General features: G+C 58.9%; 2 protein-coding genes across 3 annotated transcripts; both read left to right on the top strand.

The window, feature by feature from the left end:
* Positions 1-3,579: 3,579 nt before the first annotated feature.
* LOC127389516 (glycine receptor subunit alpha-4) lies at positions 3,580-11,547 on the top strand. 2 transcript variants are annotated; one of them, XM_051630083.1, is made up of 9 exons: positions 3,580-3,823; positions 6,460-6,593; positions 6,947-7,014; positions 7,539-7,762; positions 7,893-7,975; positions 8,154-8,294; positions 8,376-8,590; positions 8,879-9,028; positions 10,603-11,547. In XM_051630083.1, exons 1-9 carry the CDS (start codon positions 3,741-3,743, stop codon positions 10,885-10,887), a joined length of 1,383 nt encoding a protein of 460 aa, XP_051486043.1. In that variant the 5' UTR covers positions 3,580-3,740; the 3' UTR covers positions 10,888-11,547. The 2 variants fall into 2 exon arrangements, with proteins under 2 accessions (XP_051486043.1, XP_051486044.1); XM_051630084.1 differs by lacking the exon at positions 10,603-11,547 and adding an exon at positions 10,223-10,596.
* Positions 11,548-17,157: 5,610 nt separating this feature from the next.
* On the top strand, positions 17,158-21,146 carry GLA (galactosidase alpha). Its single transcript, XM_051630768.1, has 7 exons — positions 17,158-17,335; positions 17,461-17,635; positions 17,864-18,041; positions 18,551-18,642; positions 19,204-19,365; positions 19,908-20,105; positions 20,312-21,146. The coding sequence occupies exons 1-7, from the start codon at positions 17,169-17,171 to the stop codon at positions 20,573-20,575; spliced, it is 1,236 nt and encodes a 411-aa protein (XP_051486728.1). The 5' UTR covers positions 17,158-17,168; the 3' UTR covers positions 20,576-21,146.
* Positions 21,147-22,868: the final 1,722 nt, after the last annotated feature.

Below are 22,868 nucleotides of genomic sequence, written 5' to 3'. Positions count from 1 at the left end.
CCCAATTAGGCACCTCAAACCGTTTGCTCCGGGGAAGCCACCGTGTCCACCCTGGGACAGGGGAGCTGTCCTCTCCCCAGATGCAGCCAGGAAGTGTTTTCCTATTTGCTTTGCTACTTTTCCTTAGAAACAGTGATGAGACTGTGTTTGCTTTCCCTTGCTTTCACTGGGACAGAGGATTAAAGACTAGGAAGGGGAGCTGGCATAACCCTAAACTGAAGGCACAGAGGCCTTGAATCTTTCACAAGGAGCACTTTGCTTCCCAGCACTCATTAAGCATTTAAGCAACTGCTACAGAGCAGAAAAGCACAGCAATTCTTGCATTCAGGCTGGCTGGCAGAGCCCTCTGCACTCAGCCTCTCTGTTTCACACCTTGATTTCTGAAAAAAAAATTCCAGTCCTAGGACAAAACAGAGAGGAAGAGCTCCAGAGCCAGCTGGATTGGCTGGGAGCCTCGGGAGGGGGAAGGAAGGCAGATGCAAACTGCATCTGCTCGGGTTGCAAGATGCAGTTTGCACCTGGTAACTCCCAAAACAGGAGATGCCTTTAAGTTGCTATGAAACACCCTGGAGCACCTCATCCTCCGAGTCTGCTGGAGAGAAGATGGAGCAAGTTGCTTAAAGCCCACTACAAACCTGTGCCTACCTGAAGCTTCTGCCCCTCCCTGTGCTGCAGGTTCTCCTGACTCCAGGGCAAAGGCAAAAGCTCTGAGCTCACTCCAACAGAGCAGCATGGGCAGCATTTGTGGCCCCACATGAAGAGCAAAGCAAGCTCTATTACCTGCTGTCCTCCCTCTCACTCCCCCTTAGCCCTCAACACAAACTGCACAAAATTGATCTCACAGTTCATCCTGAAATGGAGCTTAAGCAGCTCTCAACCTTTTCTCTGGGAAAAAAACCCAAACCTGTTTTCCAGGGGCTGAATCACTCAGCCCATTCACACCTGTGAATGCACCCCAAGGTTTACCAGGCAGGATTAAATACATAGATGCAGCAATGTGGGGGCTGAGCAGCAGAGAGGGGTCAGGATCCAGGTGGTGTGGATTGACACAGCTCTCTTCCAGGCTCTGGGTTCAGGCAGATTTGTGGTGGGTACGGGTCTGGCCCTAGGGAACGGTTTCACATGGGCTGAGATAGCAGAGGGAAACAGTATCAGACTTTCCTTCCTGTCTTAGCAACCCCAGCCTCTGCTGCCTGTGGTTCTCCTGTTAGCAGAGCTGGCACTGTGATGGGGACAGCTCCAGAGCAGGGACACAGAGATACCCAGAGAGGGCCTTGCCTATACCAGCTCTCTGGACTGCACCAGGCTGGCAGCCACTGCCCACACCCTGGGTCACAGTGTGGGCCTTGTCCTCCCCAGCCTTGCTGCCCCCAGGGAAAGTGGCCACAGGGCAGCCTGGTGGTGAATGTGTCTGCTTCTGAGAGCCCATTGCTGGCAGCTGCCTGCTGGCTGGCATCTTGCTGTTTACAGAAAAAAAAAACACCTCACGCTCTGATTTGAGGGACATGGGGGAGAAGCCTCTTGTAACTCCCAAAAACCCCTCAGCCAGGATGTGGTTCAGTGCCTGGGGACCCCTGGGCACCACCAAGCTCTGCTTTTGCAGCTCTTGCTCCATCCAGTCAACCTGGCTGGCAGCAAATCAGTGCTGCCTTCACCTCCCCAATGGGATGCTCACTGCCTGCATCTTCCCAGAGCCTATTTTCAGCACTGCTTGGCTCCTCACAGTGCTGGCTGCCTGCAGAGCACAGCCCTGTCCCCTGTAGCCCTGCAGTCAAGGAGCCACTTTGCTGCACTGGCTTCACTGGCCTCTCCATGGCCCTGCTAGCTCACCCCACTGCCCTGCTGAGCACAGCACATGCAGCAGAGGCTTGCAGCTGGTTATCTTGAGAGTCCATGCCCATGGCCACCTGCAGAACTGCCTCCACAGCCACTCCAACCAAATCCTTGGTAGAGACAGGCTGAGATGCAGGCATGTCACACGGGTGCCTCAGTTTCCCCAGAGGGTGGAGAGGATGTGGCTGGTTCCCCTCCTCCCTACGGTGTCAGGTTCACTTAGCTCGGACAGTCTCTGCAAACAGGAGCTGTCATGCAGTGTGTGTTTGCTCCACACCCCGGGGCTCCAGATCCCGCCTTGTGCCTCCCAGCACCGCAGCCCTGTAAACATTAATGGCAACAGTAATCCGAGGAGACTTCTCCCAGTGCCTGGTGCTGGGAGAGCCGACGAGTGGGGACGAGGACTCCTGCATGCTACTGGCAGCTAAGTGCCCACTGCCTACAGCCCCCTGTCCTCTCCCCTGAGCTGGACGAGGGGCACCAGGCTTGGCTTCATACAGCCAGCCCTCACTCCTGCTGCCTCCCTACAGCAAACTCAGTGGGGAGCTCTCAAAATCCTGCACTTGGATTTCTGCTGAGGAGAAGCCAGCACAGACCTGAGCCCCTCACTTGCCTTGGGGAGTGCAGGCAGAGGGGGTCCTACATTCTCCTCCTCTGCTGTGATCCTCCTCTGTGCAGCCCTGCAGCAATGGCTTCATAGGATGGCTCCTCGCCATTGCCAGGCTGTAATTCATACAAATAAACAAGACAAGACAGCCAAAGTAGGACAAATGGAAACCTGAATGACATATTCTCCAGGAATCATTTGTTCTGTACTTTTCTCATTTTTTAGTACAATTGGCTTCCTCACAAATTAATCACAGATTGCCTCAGAACAGAGGCAACCCTGTGGCTTGGCAGGGTGGCCCCAGGGGTCAAGGCAGAGGCAGTTGAGAAGCCCAAGTCCCAGCCCTGCCTATGCTGTCCTGATTAACAAGCAGCTCCCCTCCTTCTGCCTCAGTTTCCCTCTCCCTGCCAGCCACTGTAGCTCCCCACATCACATAGACATGATGGTCCAATTTGCCTTCTCCAAGCAGCCTGCTTGCCCCTGCCAAGGCACCGGATTGCCCACGAGCAGAGCCTCTGAGAAAAGCAAGCACAGGGATCCCTGCAGGAGGGCTGGGCCTCCCGGGATCTCTGCTCCAGCCTGCCCTCGGGCAGGCCTTGAACGGCGGCGCCGGGGCAGGCACCGCCAGGCCAGGCAAAGAGAAGAAGGATCCCGGCTGTTCCCAGCCGCTCCCATTCATTCAGACGGGCAGGACCTCCAGGGCATCCCTCAGCCACTGCACAGCCCTCGATCCCAGCACGTTTTTCGTCCCCGAAGCATCCCTTAGCCCTGCATATTTGATCCCAACGCAGCCACCAGCCCTGCCACATCCCTAAACCCCGGCGCATCCCTCGATCCCAGCCCACCAGCGCATTCCCCAGCCCCGGCGCACCCCCCGCTGCGCCCCTGGACCTTCGCAACCCCCGCAGGGAGCAGCCTCCATCCCCAGCAGCGGGGCAGGGACCCGCGTCGAGGAGCCCCCATGGGGGACGTGGGCTCCAGGACAGCCCCGACGGGGCGGCATAGGACCCCGAGGCGGTGGGGAGGAGGCGGGCAGGGCTGCGGGGGGCTCCCCACCGCCGTGCCCGCCTCCTCTCCGCCGCGGCGGGCGAGGCTCCGCCCGGCTCCCGGATCCCGCAGCCGACCGGCGCCCACCCCGCGGCGAACGCCCGCTCGCCCGGACTATGAGGAGCGGGACCGGGCGGGGGGCGGCAGCAGCGGCGGCGGCAGCAGCCCCGGAGCGGCGGGAGCGGGGGCGCCGCCGCCACCGGCCGGGTCATGCCCGTGCGCCCGGGGCGGCGGGGCTGCGGGTTACGGCGGGATGGGCGCGCTCCGGGCCGGCGCCCTCGCCTTCCTCCTCCTCCTCCTCCTCGGCTGCCTCCTGCCCCGGCGCGGCCCGCTCAGGTGAGCGCATGGCGCGGGTGCTCGGCGCTGCGCGTCCGGCGGGGCGGCCCCACTCGCGGGGGGCACCCGGACCCCCATCTCCCTGGAGCCACCTTTCCCCTCCGGGGCACGGGCATCACCCTCTCTCGGAGACCCATCTCTTCTCCGGAACCCGGGCGTTCCCCCCCGGACCCGCACCCCCACCCCCGCTCCTCTCTCCAGGGGATGCCCCCCGCTCCCCCAAGCCAGAACCCTCCCAGCCCCGATCTGGACCTCCTCTCAGGCCGTCGGAGCTCCCTCAAATCCGGCCTTGCCCGTGTTTTCCGAGACGCTGACCCAGCACCCCATAAACCCACCAGACCTTCCCCTTACAGCCCCAGCTGCACACAGCCGGGCTCTGCTGAGTCCCCAGCAGTTCCTGCTCCAGTGCTGGGTCCCCGATGGTCCCTTTGGTTCCAGACCAGCTGGGCAGCCTTGCCCGGGTGGGAGAGGAGGTGAGCTGAGCCAGGTGAAGGCACAGGCAGCTCTTTCTCCAGTGCTGCAAAGCCCCTGTGATGCCCAGACCCTCTCCTGGCTCAAGGTATCCAGGGGGTATGTGTACTCAGGACAGTTCCTGACCCAGTCCCTGAGTCTCTCAGGCCACTGGGTGTCCCAGGTCCTGTGGGTTGAGGAACAACTCTTTGCCCGCTTGGATGGAAAATCCAAAGCCCCTGGGTCTCTTTTTCCCTCTCTGGTCTCCTTGAGTGCTATCTGGGACAAGGTGAGATGCAGGGGAGAGTGGGTCAGGAAGGGAGAGGGTGGGGAACTGCAGTGCCCCCCCCGCCTGAGCCTGATCCCTGACCCCACTCCCCCTCCCACCACTGGACCAGTGCAGCTGGAACAACGCAGGGGGAAACCACAGCATTTGTGGCAGGGAGGGAGGAAAATGTCATTGCTTCACACATGGAAACTGCTTGTCTCAGGGTGGTGTTTTTAGGTGGACATGAGTGTTTTCCAGCCCCACCATCCTCTTGCATCCCTGTGGAGCTCCACGGAAGTGCTGAGCTCCAGGACCCTGCAGTGCCTGGGACAGATTAGTGGTAGGCTCCCCCAAGAGAAGGAAGTACCCAAACTGGGAAGCTGCAGCCAAACTGAGAAGAGCCAGGATCCAGGGGCTGTGTGCCAGCACAGCCATGGCAGTGATGCCACTGGAGGTGGGTGCACCGAAGGTGTTTCTGTGTCCCCTGCAGTTCCCAAGGTCTGAGCACCACTGGGGCTGCAGATCCGCCACTGCCCAGCCAGTTAGCTGAGCCCGTTCAACGAGCTGGCTGCTGAGCACCAAGGGAGCCTTCCTCCTACGTGCTCCAGGGGAGAACCCTCACCCTCCTCTGCAGCAGAGGAGGACATGATTTAGGGCTATGAGGCAGGCTGAGGCCTTGTTACCCTGGCCCCTCACACCCCTTCTCCCAAAGGCACACCTCTCTAATGCAGCTTCTGGAGGGGGAATTTCTCCTAGCCTTTTGGTGTTGGCCAGGACCTGTCTCAAGTGCTCTCTGCTGCCCATCTCATAATAAGTGAAAACTTGCCCAGCTGGATCATTTTGGGGTGGCCGTTGTCACCATTGCTAGATGGCAAGGATGCACATAAGCCCCTCCATGATGAATCCCACTCCCCTGAGAGGAGGAAGGAACAAGGTGTGTTGGTAGGAACAAGGAGGTAGGAACAAGGACCCCAGGGTTTTCCAGTTCTCAGCATCATCCTCTGCTTGTGATAACGGGGTTGTAGCTCCAAGAAAGAATGTGTTGCACGTGGACATGAACGTGGTGGAGTTATGAGGCAGCACGTAGCAGCACCAGCAGTGTGCTCAAAGGTCCCTTTGCATCTGGAGGTCTCTGGCTAATTCCCTCCACCACAGCCGCCTGCCTGGCAATGTGGTGAGTGAACGTCTCTTGCATTTTTCCTTGAAATGATCGTTATAGACTGACAGAAGAAGAGAAACTGGCAGGCTAAGATGCATCCTCAAAAATATTCCCCCCAAGGTCAGTTTAAATAAGTCTCTGTCATCATTGGGTGTGCTGCGTGGGAGACCTCAGGTCAGCTCTGCACCACTGCTAGTGCAGGGGTGGGCCTTGCTGCTCCTCTCCTGCCACAACATCTTGTCCCCTGGCAAGGTGTCACAACCCCAGCTGTGCTCCCGGGCACCTCCTCACTCACACCAGGCCAAGCCCCCCAAGCCATGAGTCTGGGCCAGACAGGGTACAGACGTTTGATCAGCAACTCAAGCCAGGGCTGGTGACTGAACCCAGCAGGGACCCTCCCCACTTTCTCCCCCCAGCACTGGCACAGAGCCTGGGTGCTGTGCTCAAGGCCATTGCCCTCTCCACCCCATCCCCAGCACATCCCTGGAATGTTCCCTGCCTTGAACACCATGTCAGGGGACATAGTGAGCAGGGGCTTTGCTGGCAGGGAGAAGCAAAACGCAGGCACTCAGGCTGTGTCAGGTGAGGGTGGAAGCTGCCGGGATCCCAGAGGAAGGTGGAAGGGGTCCCAGGGCCAGAGAGGATGCAGGGCAGGCACAGCTGCTTCCCCCAGCAGCTGGCAATCCTTGCAGTGTGCTGAAACGTGCCTGTAGACCCGTGGTGCTGGCAGGCAGCTAATCTGCCTCCTATGCTCTGCAGGCTGGTCTCAGGGCGGGAGGAGATTAAAGCTGCTTCCCGACGTTTGCCCCAGCCCATGTCACCCTCTGATTTCCTGGACAAGCTTATGGGACGAACATCAGGGTATGATGCCCGGATTCGACCCAACTTCAAAGGTAAGGAGGGGACGTGAGGCTCCCAAACCTGACAGTGAATGGCTGTTTAAAATCAGGGAATGGGTAGGTATGGGTCTGGGGGCAGGACCTTGAACCACATCCCTCAGTCCCAACACCCTCTCCAGAGTCCTGGCTGCTCCTGCAATCACAGCTGCCCTGCTGGGGGCTGCAGTGCTTGCAGAGGTGCTGGGGCTCAGCTCAGCACACCATGGGGGTGACCCTGCTGGGCAGGTGGATGCTCGTGTGCGTTTATCTGCACAGCACGTGCAGGAGACAATGTCCCCACGTGTGCCTCAGGCTGTGCACATGTCTCCCTGACCAGCAGTGAGAGGAGGTTTCATGCTGTTTTCCAGGTCCACCTGTCAACGTGACATGCAACATCTTCATCAACAGCTTCGGCTCCGTCACGGAGACCACCATGGTGAGGGCTCCTCCAGTGTGACGGGTTCCTCTCCCAGTGCCTTGGGGCTGGCAGTGGCTTTGCTGGGGAGTCTGCAGGTCCCAGTGCCAGAGTCCATGGGGGTTCTGTGAGCACTTCTCTAGAGCCACTCCTGGCACCATGGTGGCAACATGCATAGCCCTAGCAAATGGCTGTGCTTTTCCTGGGGTCAGTTAACCAGAGCTTGGCTCTGTGGGTCACATTGCTCATGCCTGAGATGGGAGAAACACCCTGCAGGGTCAGAGTGAGGCAGCTGGTGGTAGCTCCCTGCTGCTCACAGGCTTGGCAGGTGCCATACCCTGGCTGCCGACAGCCAGGGTAGACTCTTCAGCTGCCCCTGCGCCGTGCACGGTTAGTGTCAAGCAGGCAGCACCTGTAGGGCTGAGCCTCGACAAAGAGACCACCTTTCCACCTCCTCCACCTCATCTTCCTCCATCTTTTCCTCCTCCCTCTCTTCCCTGGGCACTCTGGGGTGCTCCTGGCTGACCCGGTGCTCTCTGCCCCAGGACTACCGGGTGAACGTCTTCCTGCGGCAGCAGTGGAACGACCCCCGCCTTGCTTACCGCGAGTACCCCGACGACTCCCTTGACCTTGACCCCTCCATGCTTGACTCCATCTGGAAGCCAGACTTGTTCTTTGCCAATGAGAAAGGGGCCAATTTCCATGAGGTCACCACTGACAACAAGCTGCTGCGCATCTTCAAGAATGGCAACGTGCTCTACAGCATTAGGTAGAACCCTTCCCCTCGGGTGCTGTGCCGGAGTGGGAAGGCAAAGCCTCTTACCTCCCATGGGGCAGCTTTGCCCCCCCACAACTGCCCCAGCCCCCGGCAATCACTTCCTTTCCTCTGCTTCCTGTAGGCTGACGCTGATCCTGTCCTGCCCCATGGACCTCAAGAATTTCCCCATGGACATCCAGACATGCACCATGCAGCTAGAGAGCTGTGAGTACCTAGGGGGATTTCAAGCTGTAGTTTGCCCCACCGATCCTATCCCTTCCCATCCCAAAGGCTGGGATCTTCCTGCCTTGGAAGGAGGCGAGCAGAAAGGAGCAGTCATTCAGGGTGGGGATGAATAGGGTGCATGTTCCCCCCGTCCCATGGCTCCCTCCATCCCCTCCAGTTGGCTACACCATGAATGACCTCATCTTCGAGTGGCTGGAGGAGCAGGAGGCTGTGCAGGTTGCAGAGGGCTTGACACTCCCACAGTTCATCCTCAGGGATGAGAAGGACCTGGGCTATTGCACCAAGTACTACAACACAGGTGAGCACCCAAGGGACCCTCTGCCACCCCCTTGCCATGGCCCAGGCATCCCTCTTGCCCATCAGGACTGTCTTCCCACAGGCAAGTTCACTTGCATCGAGGTGAAGTTCCATCTGGAGAGGCAGATGGGTTACTACCTGATCCAGATGTACATCCCCAGCCTGCTCATCGTCATCCTCTCCTGGGTCTCCTTCTGGATCAACATGGATGCAGCCCCAGCCCGGGTGGGCTTGGGCATCACCACCGTGCTCACCATGACCACACAGAGCGCCGGCTCCCGTGCCTCCTTGCCCAAGGTCAGCTCTGGCTCCATGCCAGGCTCACATGCTGCAGCTTGCCCAGGGCCCCCGGTGTGACCACTGCCAACCCCAGTGCCCCAGGGGCAGCCTTCCCTTGGGAATAGCTGGCTCCATAGCTTTGCTAACTGGGGCACCACATGTGCTGAGGTGGAACACGGTGCTGCTGGGCTGTGTGTCCCAGCTGAGAGGGCTCCTGTGCCCTTTGGCAGCAGGACAAAGCTGGCAGTGGGGTGGGGATGAGCGAGGCAGGGGCAGCGGGTCCCTGAGCTCCCTCTCACTTCCCAGGTCTCCTACGTGAAGGCCATTGACATCTGGATGGCAGTGTGCCTGCTCTTCGTCTTTGCCGCCTTGCTGGAATACGCGGCCGTCAACTTTGTCTCCCGCCAGCACAAGGAGTTCATGCGCCTGCGCCGGCGCCAGCGGCGGCAGAGGATGGTGAGTCCCTCCTGCCACTGCTGTCACAACATCTGCCCATCCTCAGCCACCGAGGGGACACTTGGGGTCTGCAGGGCCAGTTTCTCAGCAGCCACCAGGGAAGACTGCCCCACTCTCATTTCCTTGCCAGGAGCACATGGCCAGGAGCCAGAGCTCCATGGAAAACACAAGTACATGGACACACACCACCCCGGCTTGCAGTGCCCTGTGCAGCCAAACCCCATTGCCATGGGCTGAAGATGGATGTCAGTGCCCAGGAACTGCTGAGGGGGCTTGGACACTGGGCGAGGCTTCCCAGCTGCCTCCAACACTCTCCTTTGCTCCCTACCTTTCACATCTCCTGAGCACCACCAATCTCTGGATGTGAACACCCACCCTATTGGGGCAGGGAGGAGGATGTTCTGCTGAACCCAGGAACCATCTGCTGGCTTAAAACAGATCCCACGCTGGCGCTGCCCGATGCAGCGCAGGTGCTGCAGCCCGATGACAGATCCCTCCCACATTCCCTGCAAAGCCGGGCCCAGGGAGCTCCCTGCACCCAGCCTCAGCCCTAGTGAGCACGCTAGGGCTTCCCCAGCCCAGAGGGACCCAGATGGGTGAACCAGCACTCCCAGTCTCCCCCCTCAAACGCCCTGGCTGGGGAAATAGCTGCTTCCCCCAGGGCACCAAGGTCCCCCCCAGGTCAGCAACTCAGCCTCGGGCAGGGGAATAAAAATCCCCCGCAAACAAGAACTAATCTGAGCAATTGGAGCTGCTGCTGCTTTTCCCACTGAGATATCTTGCTTAGCCAGCAGATTGCTGAGTTAAATAAAGATGCCAGAGCTCAAGCTCCCCGCATGAGAGCTCCCTTGCCGGCTGAGCGCCTGTGCGGGCTGACCTCAGCGAGGAGGCTGCTCTCTGCCATTTGGAGGGCAGCACCAGCCAGAGATGGGATTTGGGATGGGGAGAAATGGGAGTCTGGGCCCTTGGAGGGACTAGGAGGCCCAGCAAGCCCTGATGGTGGCCAGGCTCCTGCATTCTTGCCTAGCTCTTCTGTTCACTGGCCCAGGCACATTTCTACCCTGCAGCAAGCATGGCTGCCACACCCCCAAACTCCCTGCACCCCTATGTGCTCTGCACCCTCACTCAACCTGCATTCCCTGCACCCCCACATGCCCCTCTCCCCACTACCCCAATCCACCCCTGTCTCCCCAGCTACCAGAGAGCTGGGCTTTCCAAGTCCCCAAGCTGGAGCTGGGAGGATCCTGGGGGAGGATCAGTGTCGAGCTGCCAGGGTCAGGCTTGCCCTTGGATGCACTCTTAAAACATGTTCCAGATGACAATGCAGGCGGTCAGCGCTCGCCCCCGCACCCTGTGCACCCTGCTGCCTGCCTCTGCCCACAGCCTGCTGGCCCCGTGCTCTTGCCTGTACACTTGGGCCTTTCTGAAAAAAGCACCTAACTTTGTGCCAAGCACTGACATTGACCGTGTGGCCCAGCAGAGGGGACTATGGGACACGCAACCACAAGCACCCGCCTGCCCTGCGGTCGCAGCACCCAAGGGTGGCCCCGGCTGACAGCCTTTCCCTTTGCCAGGAGGAAGAGCTCGTCCGTGAGAGCCGCTTCTACTTGCGAGGCTACGGGCTGGGCCACTGCCTGCAGCCCAAGGACAGGGCTGGGGAAGGGCCCAGCATCTACAGCCCCACCCCAGCCACGCTGCTGCGGGAAGGGGAGAGCCTGCGCCGGCGGTACCTGGACCGGGCAAAGCGCATCGACACCATCTCCAGAGCTGTCTTCCCCTTCACCTTCCTAGTCTTCAACATCTTCTACTGGGTTGTCTACAAAGTGCTGCGCTCAGAGGACATCCACACAGTGCCCTGAGGGCCTGAAGAGCTTGACTGCCTCTCAGTCTGACACCCCAGCATGCCCGGGTGCCATGAGCTCAGCTAGAACCACAGTCCCTTCTGCCCCAGAGCAGCAGCACAGCTGGGCTGGGGTCTCAGAGCCTGGACACATGGCAGCCCACACACCCCTTCAGATGCTGGGGCATCAAGGAGGGGTATCAGCAACCCCAGATCCACACAGTCAGCTGGAGAGAGGGAACCCTCCTGCATGGTGTCACTCCTGGTTTCCCAGGGAAGCTGTGCTGCTGGAGGAGCCCCAGGTACCCAGGGATGCTGCACTGCCACGGCACGGGGGAGCCCCAGTAGTTTGGGAAGAGAAACAGCTGGTGGCCAGGGAACACCACTTTCCAGCCAAACACCCTCCTCCTCTCTGCACTTTCCCACACCTGTCAAGCTTCTCCATGCTGTATCACTGAACTGTGGGGCACAGCTACCCAGGCAAGAGGCTGCAAGTCCTCTTTCCTCCCTTGGTCTGGAGTTCAGATGCAGGGAACAGCAGGCAGCACCCCTGCCTGTGCCCGGACTGTGGAGTGCTGGCTATGGCCCCACGGTCCTCCGCCCAGCAATGGATCGGGCCTCTCCAGCCCCCAGGAAGCTCCAACACGCAGCAGAGCAGCGGGGCGGGGATGCTGCGCGGGGCGGGGATGCTGCGCGGGGCGGGGATGCTGCGCGGGGCGGGCAGCAGGTGAGCCCGGCCCTGCTGAAGGGGAAGGGGCACCCGTGGCCAGGGCAGGCACAGACCGGAGCCGCTTGGCAGCAGGGAGCCAGCACTGCACCACCTGCAAGTCACAGCAAATCTCCAAAGGGAGATTTTTCGGGGTGAAACTAGTGAAGGCAGCTTGGTTGACCCCTTTGCAGGAGTGGACTGAGTGCTGGCATTCCCAGACTGCTGCGTTCCCACAGCACCGCTGTGCCAGCAGAGAGCTGGAGGTGAAAACTGTCCCATTCCCCAGCTTTCTCCCCACCCCAGCGCCCAAGCATGGTGTCCTTTGGGCAGGTTCTCCCCCACTGCTCCTCCAACAGAGAGCAGAGCATCTGACACCTTAACAGGACAAGCTCAGCAAGGCTTCCAGCCCTCCAGACCTGGATATCCTCTGTGCTTAGCAGGAAATAAAACCAGTAGGTGATGTTTATGTAGGTCCTACAGAGAGAAACGTGTTGATGCTCTCCTTTCCCCCTGCTCACAGCCAGCCCGGGGAGGCTCACAGCCCAGCAGGGTCCGTCTCCTCACGGCCTCAGGTGTGGCAGAGGGCCCAGGGTTCTCCAGGCAGGGCAGGGTGGAAATGGGATTTACCCCTTTCTGTGGAGGTTGTGGTGCCACCATGGCACAGCAAGGGCCTCGGTGACCTGCAAAAGGGACGCTTGCAGAGCAGGGGGACGCGGGCAGGAGGGCAGCACTGCCTGTTGAGGCCAGACCCACCCAGAAACCTCCACCGTGGCTCCTGACCCTGCTCCTCTGGCAGTATTATCCTCTCCCACACACCACTCACTGGGAGCAAAGCCCTGCATCCCTACCCCCTGCCCAGCCCCCCCTCCAGCGCCACAGAGCACACAGCCACACACACCCATTCCACAGAGGGGACAAGCCAAGGAGAACCAGCCCCAGGCCACCCCTAGGACCCACCAGGATGGGCCAAGCCAGTTCCATCCCACTGACATGCCAGGCATGCCTTCCCCACTGAGGGGGTCCCTGCAGGGCTCCACCGTGTGTGTCTAGGCCAGGCTTTTGAGACTTGTTTTTGGGGAGGCCCCATGTGGAGGTGGAGGAATGGGTGCCCCTCATCTCTTCAGCTTACCCAGTGCCCAGCCCCTTGAGGCAGCACCGAATGGGGAGTTGCCAGCATCCCAGCAGCACCTACAGGCATGGGTAGCCAAGTCACCCTCTACTAGTGGTGTTTTTTTAAACAGCCTCAATATTCCTACACAAATAAAGCTTTTCTGGGATTTTCAGTGCTGTGCTGGGGGTTTGTCTCTGCTGAGGACCCTGCAGCCAGCTCCTGGCAGGCTCCCCCCTGCATGGGAAGGATGTGGGGACAAGGACACAGCTGCCTTGTGGGGACAAGAGTCTTGACCTGCAATTACACCCAGATATCATTACCACCACAGGTGATTTTTATTATATAATTGGTGGTAACTGTCAGGTTTTATCTCCCGCGTGGCAGATGCCAGCAGGCTGTGTGGGAACCCCCAGCGAGCTCCCAGCCCCAAACCCCATCACTCTTTCTTCTCAGCTCTCTGAGGTGCTCCCCATGGTCACCTCAGCTCCTTTCCACCCCATCCAGGCTTGGCCAGGGAACAGGACCCAAGATGGGGCAGATGTGGGACCAGGGAGGGGCTCCAGCTCCATGGTGGAGCTCAGACACCCGAACATGGGCAAGCATCCCGATGGGCAAGCCTCCCTGTGCCACCCCCTTGCCCTGGCTCGCTGGGCAGGTGCCAGCCTTACAGAGCTGCCAGCTGTCCCAGGGGGCTTACGCCAGCCCTGCAGTGCCACCCGGGCCCAGCGCTTTTGTCCTCAGCTGGCGTGGGGGCAGGCAGAGCCTGCAGCTGAGGGCCAAGCACCCAAGCAAACATCAATCTCCCTCTGTCCTCCCGGCCAAGTTCCACAGACTGCCTCTGTTGGTACCTCGCAGCCCCGTCGCCTGCCCAGCCCCATCGGGAGCTTCTGTGGAAGGAAAGAAAGTGAGGTGCACCCACACCCATTTGGTGCTGGGGTTGTTCTTTACATGGGACACACCAAATTCCCCCCTCCCCCCAGGGTCTTCCTCCTGCCCCCACCCCAAACATAGAGAGGACTCAGCCAAAGGGAGAGCCAGGAGCGGTGCCTGGTGTGCCCAGTTTTTTCACTGCCTGCTCTCCTTTCTCTCCCTTGCCAAACATCATGTCTAGGCACCCAGAGTCTGTTTGGAGTTAAACACTGTGGTAAGTCCTAAGCCACTGAGCTCCAGGAACCAGTGTGTCCATGAAAATGAAAATGGTAAAAACCCTTTCTTAGCTGAACCCCCAGGTCCCATGCTCTGTTCGTGGCAAGGTGTGGGGGCCTCACTAGCAAAAATATGAGGGAAGTGCTGCATCACAGCCCTGCAGACCTTTGCTGTTTGAGTGTCCCCAGGAGATGTTTTGGGGTGAGGAGCAGCACTCAGCCCCCACCTCTGGTTCTGCCAGCAGCCCAGTTTGGATTGGGAGCCACTGAGACCCCTACACAGCTGCCCTCCCACACACAGCTCCAGCAGGTCCATCACATCTTGGGGACAGTGGCAGGCTGGGGGTACTGAGCCTTGCACCTTCCCACAGGTCATGGCATGGCCAGGGGCCAGCCCTGATGTGTCAGAACCCCAGCAAAGCCCAAAGCCTTCAGACTGAGCCAGTTTTCTATCTCCTGCCTGAGGCTGTGCATGGGGAGATACACCCCTGACACCACAGGAAGCAGCGGTGGGCACAGGTTGGCCAGTATCTATGGCCAAGTGAATTGCTGATTTAAATGGAAGTTAATGGAGTTACACCAAGTTAATGGGATTCCCAGACAGTAAAATGAACATCACTGGCACTGGCAGCTTCCCGTCAGCCTGCCAACAGCACAGCCAGGGCTGGACAGTCACAGGCACACACAGGTTCAGGGCAGTACAGCCCCTCACCAGCCCCATGGGCTCCCTTGGGCACCTGTGTGGGGCTGAAGAAATGTCCTCTTGGCCAGGCACTGCCACAGCATGCCAGCCTTCCCTGCCACACCAACCATGGGGGGCCTGATTCTGCTGGATCAAAGCTCTGCCACTGTGCATGATGGCACTGGGACCCTCCCTCACCAGGACCTCCTGCCAACACCCACTGCCTGGAGCTGCCTTGGGGCAACACCAAGTGCCAGAGGATTAGCAAACCACCCTGTCTGGATGGACCACTGCCTGCAGGACAGCATGTCCCATGCTGTTTGGGACACCAGCTTTGGACCCAGGTGAGCTCAATGCAGTAAGAAGAGGCAACAGCTCTGCCAGGACTCAGAGCACTCAGTGCCCTTCACACACTGCCCAGGCACAGATGTTCTTAAAGAAAATATCAGGCTTCGAAGTCAGAGAGCCAGTCCTGAGCAGGCCAGGGCTGCTCCTCACAGATGGGGAAACGGATGCAGGAGGAAAGCACCAGGAGTGGGACTGGCAGCATGTCCTGCTGGGGCCCGGCCACTTCACAGCTCGTGGGACCCTTGAAAGATGCAGTCACTCCAGCCAGCCCCGTGAGGGCAGAATCCTTCCACCACAGGTAAGGTCCAGGTGTGGGGTGCTCAGGCAGTGTGGCTGTGCTGGCACCCCAGCCCCCAGCACAGCCCTGCCATCTCAGGGGCAGCATCACACCACAGCCAGGCCTCTCTGCCCACTCAGAGGGGCTTCACCAGTGCCCTGCCAAACCCTATGTCCCCAGGGCCACCCCCACCCCCCTGGCACTGCTGTGGGACCAGCCTGCACTGCTCCGGGTAAGCCAGCCAGCACATGCAGGGCCATGGGGCACCCCACATGGGGTGTGGGTGGGCCGGGTGCTCCCGCGGGGCAGGCAGGACACCTAGGAAGGGACAGTGAGGGAAGGCTGGAGCCCAAAGACAAGCAAGATGAGTCCTGCAGCCCTCCCAAGCCCTGGGAGTATGGGATAACTGGCTCTGGGCTGTGGTTTTGCACAAGAAAAACGAAACTGATGAGGTTTTCTAGCCCCACAAGCGGTTTGCTTTGTCGGACGTGGAGAAGGCTCTGCGCTTCGGCCCCTCAAGGAGCAGGAGGGGGGGACCTCGGCACTAAACAAGGAGCAATTATCAACCCACGGGCTCTGAAGAGCTTTTGTTCCCCGGCTGCGCCAGCGCAGGGACGGGATGACACCTAGCGAGATGCCGGGTGTCCCCGCACACCCGCGGCACCCAGAGCACCGCGCCCTGCTGGCCCCAGCCTGCTCCTCCCCTCCTGCCGTGGCGAGGCCCCCGGTGATGGCTCCGGGGGGATGCAGGTGGCAGGGAGGGGCTCCAGCTCCACGGCGGAGCTGTCACCCGAACACGGGCCAGCTTCCCAACGGGCAAGCCTCCCTGTGCCCGTGTACCTACAGCAGCAGCGAACACGCTGAGCTCATGGTGGAGACCCTGCCCAGCCCCACAGCACAGCCCGGGGAGCCAGGGGCACAGCCAGGACAGGCAGGCTGCCTGGTGCTGTCTGGGGAAACGGAATTCCAAAGCCCTCCTCCTCCATCCGTGTTGCACAAAGCTGTCCCAGTCACAGAGCGCTAGTGCTCAAGGTAACAGGCAACCTGAGGTGTGTCTCAGCGAGGTGAAGGAGCCCAGGCAGCTAAAGAGGGCAGCGGTGACAGGAGATGGAGGGAGCGGGGCACTCTGAGGAGAAAGGTGATAGTAGGTGATAGCAGGTGATAGCAGAGGCTTCATTCCGGAGCTGCTCACAGGTTTTTGGGGCAGGCCTGACGACTGGAGCCAAACCCAAGCCTAGGGCCCGAGGGGAACACCCCTTTCCACAGGACCCGGTGCTCACACGGTCAGCACTGACACCAGCGAGCGCTCACCGCCCGCCCCGGGGCTCACGGCGGCCCCGGGGGCACCGAGGGTCCGAGCGCGGGGCCGCGCTACTGCAGGAGCGGGCCCGGCAGCAGAGATGGAGGGGGGGCATGCACAGGCTCCCACAGCGATCGCAGCTCCCGTAGCACGGCCCGGAGGCCCCGGTGCAGCCCCCACGGCAGCCGGTGCAGCCATTGCAGCCGGTGCAGCCATTGCAGCCGGTGCCGCCCCCAATGCAGCCGGTGCAGCCATGGCAGCCGGTGCCGCCCCCATGGCAGCCGGTGCAGCCCCCATTGCAGTCGGTGCAGCCGGTGCCGCCCCCAATGCAGCCGGTGCAGCCGGTGCAGCCGGTGCCGCCCCCATGGCAGCCGGTGCAGCCCCCATTGCAGCCGGTACAGCCGGTGCCGCCCCCATGGCAGCCGGCGCAGCCGGTGCCGCCCCCGTGGCAGCCGGTGCCGCCCCCAATGCAGCCGGTGCCGCCCCCATTGCAGCCGGTGCCGCCCCCATTGCAGCCGGTGCCGCCGGTGCAGCCGGTGCCACCGCCCCGGCCCCGCCCCCCCGGGCCCCGCCCCGCGCCGCGTGACCCTCCGCCTCGCTCAGGTGACCGCGCAGGAGAGGGCGGGCCGTGGCGCGCTCGGCTGCTCGTGATTGGCGGAAGGCTGGGGGCGCCGCGCCGCGATTGGCCGGCCGGGCCGCCCGTCTTGGCGGCGGCGGGGCGGGCAGGCATGGCGGCGGCGCGGCGGGTGCGCTGGGCGCTGGCGGCGGTGCTGGCGGCGGCCCTGGCGGCAGCGCTGGACAACGGGCTGGCCCGCACGCCGCCCATGGGATGGCTGCACTGGGAGCGCTTCCTCTGCGGCACGGACTGCGCCAGCGACCCGCGCCGCTGCGTCAGGTACCGGCGGCGGATGGGGGTGCCGCGGGGGCCGGTGTGGCGCGTTGGGTCGGGGGTCCCGGTGCTAGGGTGCTAGAAACTGGGCGGCCACGTTCTCCGCTTTCTTTCCTGGTCGTGTCGCTCAGCGAGCGGCTCTTCGTGGAGATGGCCGACGTGATGGCTGCGGAGGGCTGGAGGGACGCGGGCTACGAGTTCGTCTGCATCGACGATTGCTGGATGGCCCCGGCGCGGGACGAGCGCGGCAGGCTCCGGGCTGACCCGCAGCGCTTCCCCAGCGGGATCCGCAAGCTGGCAGACTACGTGAGTGCCCCCCGCCGCGGGACAGGGCAGGGAGGGCAGCCGGGGACCCCACCCGCAGCCCCCTGGGAGCAGGGAAGGAGGAGGAAGGCGGGGTGGGGAAAGGCTGCGTAGCTGCCGAGCCAAGGCCCTGCCTGCCGGAGCAGGGTTTTGCTTCCCTTGCTGGCCCAGCTTTGGTTCCTCTTGCCGAGGTTTCCCCACCCCCAGTTCTTTGCCTTTCTGCTTTGCCAGGTCCACTCCAAAGGGCTGAAGCTGGGAATCTACAGTGATGTCGGGAACAAGACGTGTGCTGGCTTCCCTGGGAGTTACAACCACTATGAGCTGGATGCCCAAACGTTTGCCTCCTGGGGTGTGGACCTGCTGAAGTTTGATGGCTGCAACTCGGACACCCTGGAGCTGCTGGCAGAAGGTAGGCACGGGCTGAAGGCAGCACTGTGCCACGGGGTGGGAATGTTCTGCAGGCAGCAGCAATTCTAGGCCCAGGGTGGGCTCCAGGAAGTTGCTTTTCCCTGAGCATCCTCATTTAAGGGTGTTGCTTAAAAAAGCAGGTATGAGACCCTGTTCCCAAGGCAGTGAGTGGAAACCTCAGAGCATTTCACACACTTAACCCTTCATCACTTTGGTGAGGCCATGCCAACACTTGTGTGACAGCCTGTGTCAGCTGTAAAATGGGCAGTTAGCAGGGCTTTTAACAGGACAAAAAATAAGCAAATTCTGGCATGGCAATCCTGCTAGGGTTTAATTTTAAAGCATGCCAGTGTAAATCCCAGTTCTGGCAGGAGTCTGGTGCAGACTAAGCTCATCCTCCCTGTGCTGTTTCAGCCACAATAATGTGTTGAAATGAAGCTTGTGATAACTGGGTTAGTTTCTCTGTTTGACCAAGAGATTGTGTAACCTCTGTCTGCCCCCTTGCTGCAGGTTACAGGCGCATGTCTCTGGCCCTGAACAGGACTGGAAGGAGCATCGTGTACTCCTGCGAGTGGCCGTTCTACCTGAGGCCTGCACAGCAGGTAAGGAATGTTTCTTAAGTCTTATCCTGGGGCTGAAAGTGAGAACCCTTACAGACACCTCTAGGGACCAGAGGAGAAGCTTCAGGACAGCCTATTTAATAGGAATTCTCCACATCATTTACCAACAGATTTCTGCCAGCCAGGGTCCGTGACCTACACGTTGCTCTCCACCTGGAGCTGGCTTCCCCTGTGCCACCGTGAGGGAATGCTGCCATCCCCTCCCACTGGGAGTTAAATGGCATCAGTCATCAGAGGGTGTAAACGCAAGAAATTGCAGTAATTACTGGGATGTCACAGTTTCATCCCACTGGTCCCATCACACCTTCAGGAGAATAGGGCTCAAAGGAATTTTCTAGCAGAGCTTGGTGGACACAGTGATTCTCCCAAGGGAAACAATACTGGGCACAAGGCATCCTAGGGGACCAACATGCACTAGGTCATCCATATTGCTGGTGATGGAAGGTGTTACCATAGTTCTCCATATTACCCCTGAACAGTCTAGCTTTGTGTACAGTCTTGCTCTCTGGCTAATCACACTAATTGTTTTGTTCCCAATTACAGCCCAATTACACAGAGATCAAACAGTACTGCAACCACTGGAGGAACTTTTTTGATGTCTACGATTCCTGGAGCAGCATCAAGAGTATCTTGGAATGGACAGCCCTTCACCAGGACAGCATTGTGAAGATAGCTGGGCCAGGGGGTTGGAATGATCCTGACATGGCAAGTAGAGCAACACCCACCTCAGTGTAGGCTGAGAAGGATGGGGAGAGAATCGGGGGAGGAAGGCTCTGGTGGGGCCCTAGGATTTGGAACTTGAGAGGGTCCCTGGCTGGAAAAGAGAAGAGAATTCCAGCTATGAACAGCACCCAGGCAGTGCTGTCTGTGAAATGCAGCACCAGAAGTGCCAGCTCAGAACACAGGTGTGGCAGTGGGAAACTCCAAAGTGCTGATCTCCCACCAGAGGGAAGACTTGGGTGCCTGCATCCAGAGGGAGGAATAGCTGCATCCAAAAGCAGTTTCTTAAAATGCTGCCTAGTCAGTTAAGGATGCTTGTTTACCTGCCCCAGAGGTTCATCCTAAATTGCCACAGTACTCATGCCTTGCCATGATCCAGCTGGTTCTGCTCCTGGCACTCACCCTATCTAACCAGTCCCAACAGGGGCCCCACCCTCAGCATCCTGTCCTTCACCAGTGCCCAGGTGGGTGTCCCAGTTTCTCCTGGCAGGCAGTGTTACCGAGCAGTTTTTGTTTTCTTGTCACAGCTGGTGATTGGAAACTTTGGGCTGAGCTGGGACCAGGCAGTGAGTCAGATGGCAATGTGGGCTATTATGGCCGCTCCCCTCTTCATGTCCAACGACCTGCGGCACATCAGTCCTGAGGCCAAGTGGCTGCTCCAGCACAAAGAAGTGATTGCCATCAACCAGGATCCACTGGGCAAGCAGGGATACCGAATTACCAAGGTACGGCAGGAGCAGGGCTGGTGGCACAGTGTGGGGCACAGGCAGCCAGAAAGGGGACACTGGGGACACAGGGGGTATAGAGGAGTGCGCAGGGTTTGGGAACGGGAGCCCAGTGAGCCCGCTCGTTCCTGAAGCCTGCTTAGACAAGCAGACCGTCGGTTCTGCCTCCCCTAACATGAGCCCTGGGTTTGTTTCCTCCTGGACAGGACAAGAACTTTGAGCTGTGGGAGCGGCCCCTGTCTGGCCGAGCCTACGCCGTGGCAGTGCTGAACCATCAGGAGATCGGGGGACCCCAGAACTTCACGTTCTCCCTCACCTTCCTGGGCAACGGGCTGGCCTGCAACCCAGCGTGCTTCATCCGGCAGATCCTGCCAGTCAGCAGGGACTGGGGGATCTACAACTGGGTCTCCTTCCTGAACGTGGAGGTGAACCCAACGGGCACCGTGCTGCTGAAAGTAGTGGCAGCATAGGAGACACAAGGACAATCTTTTAATAAGCCTCAAAGTCTTTAACTTCTTGCCACAAGAAGCCTGTTTCTTCCAAGCAAGGTGCCTTTTTGTTCTCTCCTCAGACATTCACTACTCAAGTGCTTCTACGTGGATTTTGAACCTTCAGCCTAATGTAACAATAACACCCATCACCAAAAGGGAACAGAGAAAGGGGTGCTGCTTCTCTTCTGTTTACCCTTCCTCTGGCATCTCACCCCAATCCTCCAAGGGGCTGTAAGGGCTCAGCATGGCAGCAACTCCTGTTGATGCCCACTACCACTACCAACCAGAGAAATGCAAAGGATCCATACAGCATCTCACAGCTGTCCTTCAGCATTTGGTGAACAGTAAGGAAAACACCCTGGCATGCCCTGCCCTAGGCTGAGGCATGCAGACCAAGAACAGAAAAAGCTGCTTCTACTGCTGAAGAAACCAAACACTCAAGACAGTGGACATCTATCCTCTTGACAGCTCAGGGACTGGCATTAACCACTGCACATCTTGGCAACTGCTTTCCTGACAGCTGCTGCTTACTATAAATGTGATTTAAGTATTATGCTTTAGGACTCAGTTTTTGAGGGTTTCTCCTTACTCCAAGGGTCTTCCTGTCACCAGTGTCACTTCCCTTTGATGACAATTCCCTCTCTACCCTTCATGGGGCCACTGGGGTCCCCTTCCTCAGTGCCTTCCAGAAGTGTTTGCTTCCCACCATTGGCAGGAGCCTTTAGAATCACAGAATACCAGGTTGGAAGAGACCTCAAGGATCATCTGGGCCAGCCTTTCTTAGGAACTAAGTATGGTGTAGACAAGATGGTCTAGCACCCTGTCTAGCTGAATCTGAAGTGTCCAACATTGGGGAATTCACCACTTTCCTGGGGAGATTGTTCTCATTTGTGTCCACTTGGAATCTCCCCAGAAGTAACTTGTACCTGTTACCCCTCATCTTTTCCACGTGACTCCTTGTACAAAAGGGTGTCTCTATCTTTGTAGTCACCCTTCAGTCACTGGAATGTGGTGATGAGGTCTCCCCCAGGCCTTTTCTCAAGGCCTGACAAACCCAGTTTTCTTAGCCTTTCCTTCTATGTCAGGCTTCCCAGGCCCTTCATCATCTTTGTGACCTTTCTCTGGACCCTCTCCACATCTTTTTTTGCATGGAAGGGACCAAAACCAAACTGTTGCAGGTGTGGCCTAAGAGGGCTGAATGGAGTGGGAAGGTAAGTAGTCTCTGCCCTTTTTATGCAACCCAGCCCACCCTGTTGGCTTTCCTTGCCACAGCAGCACCTTCTTCACTCATACTGGTGCAAGACCTCACATTTATCTTTCTTGAACTTCATGTGGTTCCCATTAGCTCACCCCTCCAGCCCATCCAGCTCTTCCTGGAGGGTGGCTCTGCCTTCTTAAGTGTCCACTTGCCCACTCAGATACACTTAGTCCTATCATCCAGATCACTCATGAAGACATTTAACAGCACTGGGTTTAGGCTGAGTAACACAGGAGATATTTAATCACTTCTGCAACCATTATGCACAAGTATCTTCTGACTACTACACGATCTGGCTACTTTGATTTGTCCTTTTATTAAGCACTTTGATTAAAATGTCCCTTAAAAGACTTAAGCTTTTCCTTCATTCCACCACGCAGCATGGGATTGGAAATGAAGTCAGCTGGGACAATCCTGGGCATGAAGCTGTGCCTCCTGTCTCTGAACTACCAGAACACAGCAGACAGGAGAGCTGAGTTGCAGCAGGGAACCGTGGCCTCATGGAGCAGGTGGATCAGCAGATGGAGCTGCTGGTACCAACCCCACGAGCTGCTCCACAGCCCTTGGTCATGCAGTGCCTGTCAGGACAGTAAAACTGTGCTTGTAAAAAGAGGCCTACAGCCAAAAGCAGGTGCTGGGGGTGGGGGCGGAGTTTGGATTTCTCTGGTTCCTACTGTGTTGAAACCACTGCTGGGTGCAAGGAATCTTGCCTGCCTCTCCTCTGGGCAAGGCCTTGGGGAGGAAAAAAGCCCTTCTTGGGCAGCTCTGCTTGCTTTTTCCCTACTCACTGGTTCAGCTACCACCACCAATTCAAATTCACCACAGCATCCCTGAGCTGTTTTAAACGAAACAAGCTGTGGAAGTTTAGAGGCCCATTTGAAGACAGCCTTTGACAATGGGAACTCAAAAAGTAAGGCTGGAGCACCAGCACAGGGCTCCTAGAGAAGCCACTGGTGCAAAAATCCATCAGAGCTCAGGCTCTGTATATTCTAAAGCAACTCCTGAACACACAGG

Source organism: Apus apus, chromosome 12 (assembly GCF_020740795.1).
Source record: "Apus apus isolate bApuApu2 chromosome 12, bApuApu2.pri.cur, whole genome shotgun sequence".
Classification (NCBI taxonomy): domain Eukaryota; kingdom Metazoa; phylum Chordata; class Aves; order Apodiformes; family Apodidae; genus Apus; species Apus apus.
The sequence above is the reverse complement of the archived record's forward strand: the minus strand, read 5'-3'. Positions and strand labels throughout refer to the sequence as shown.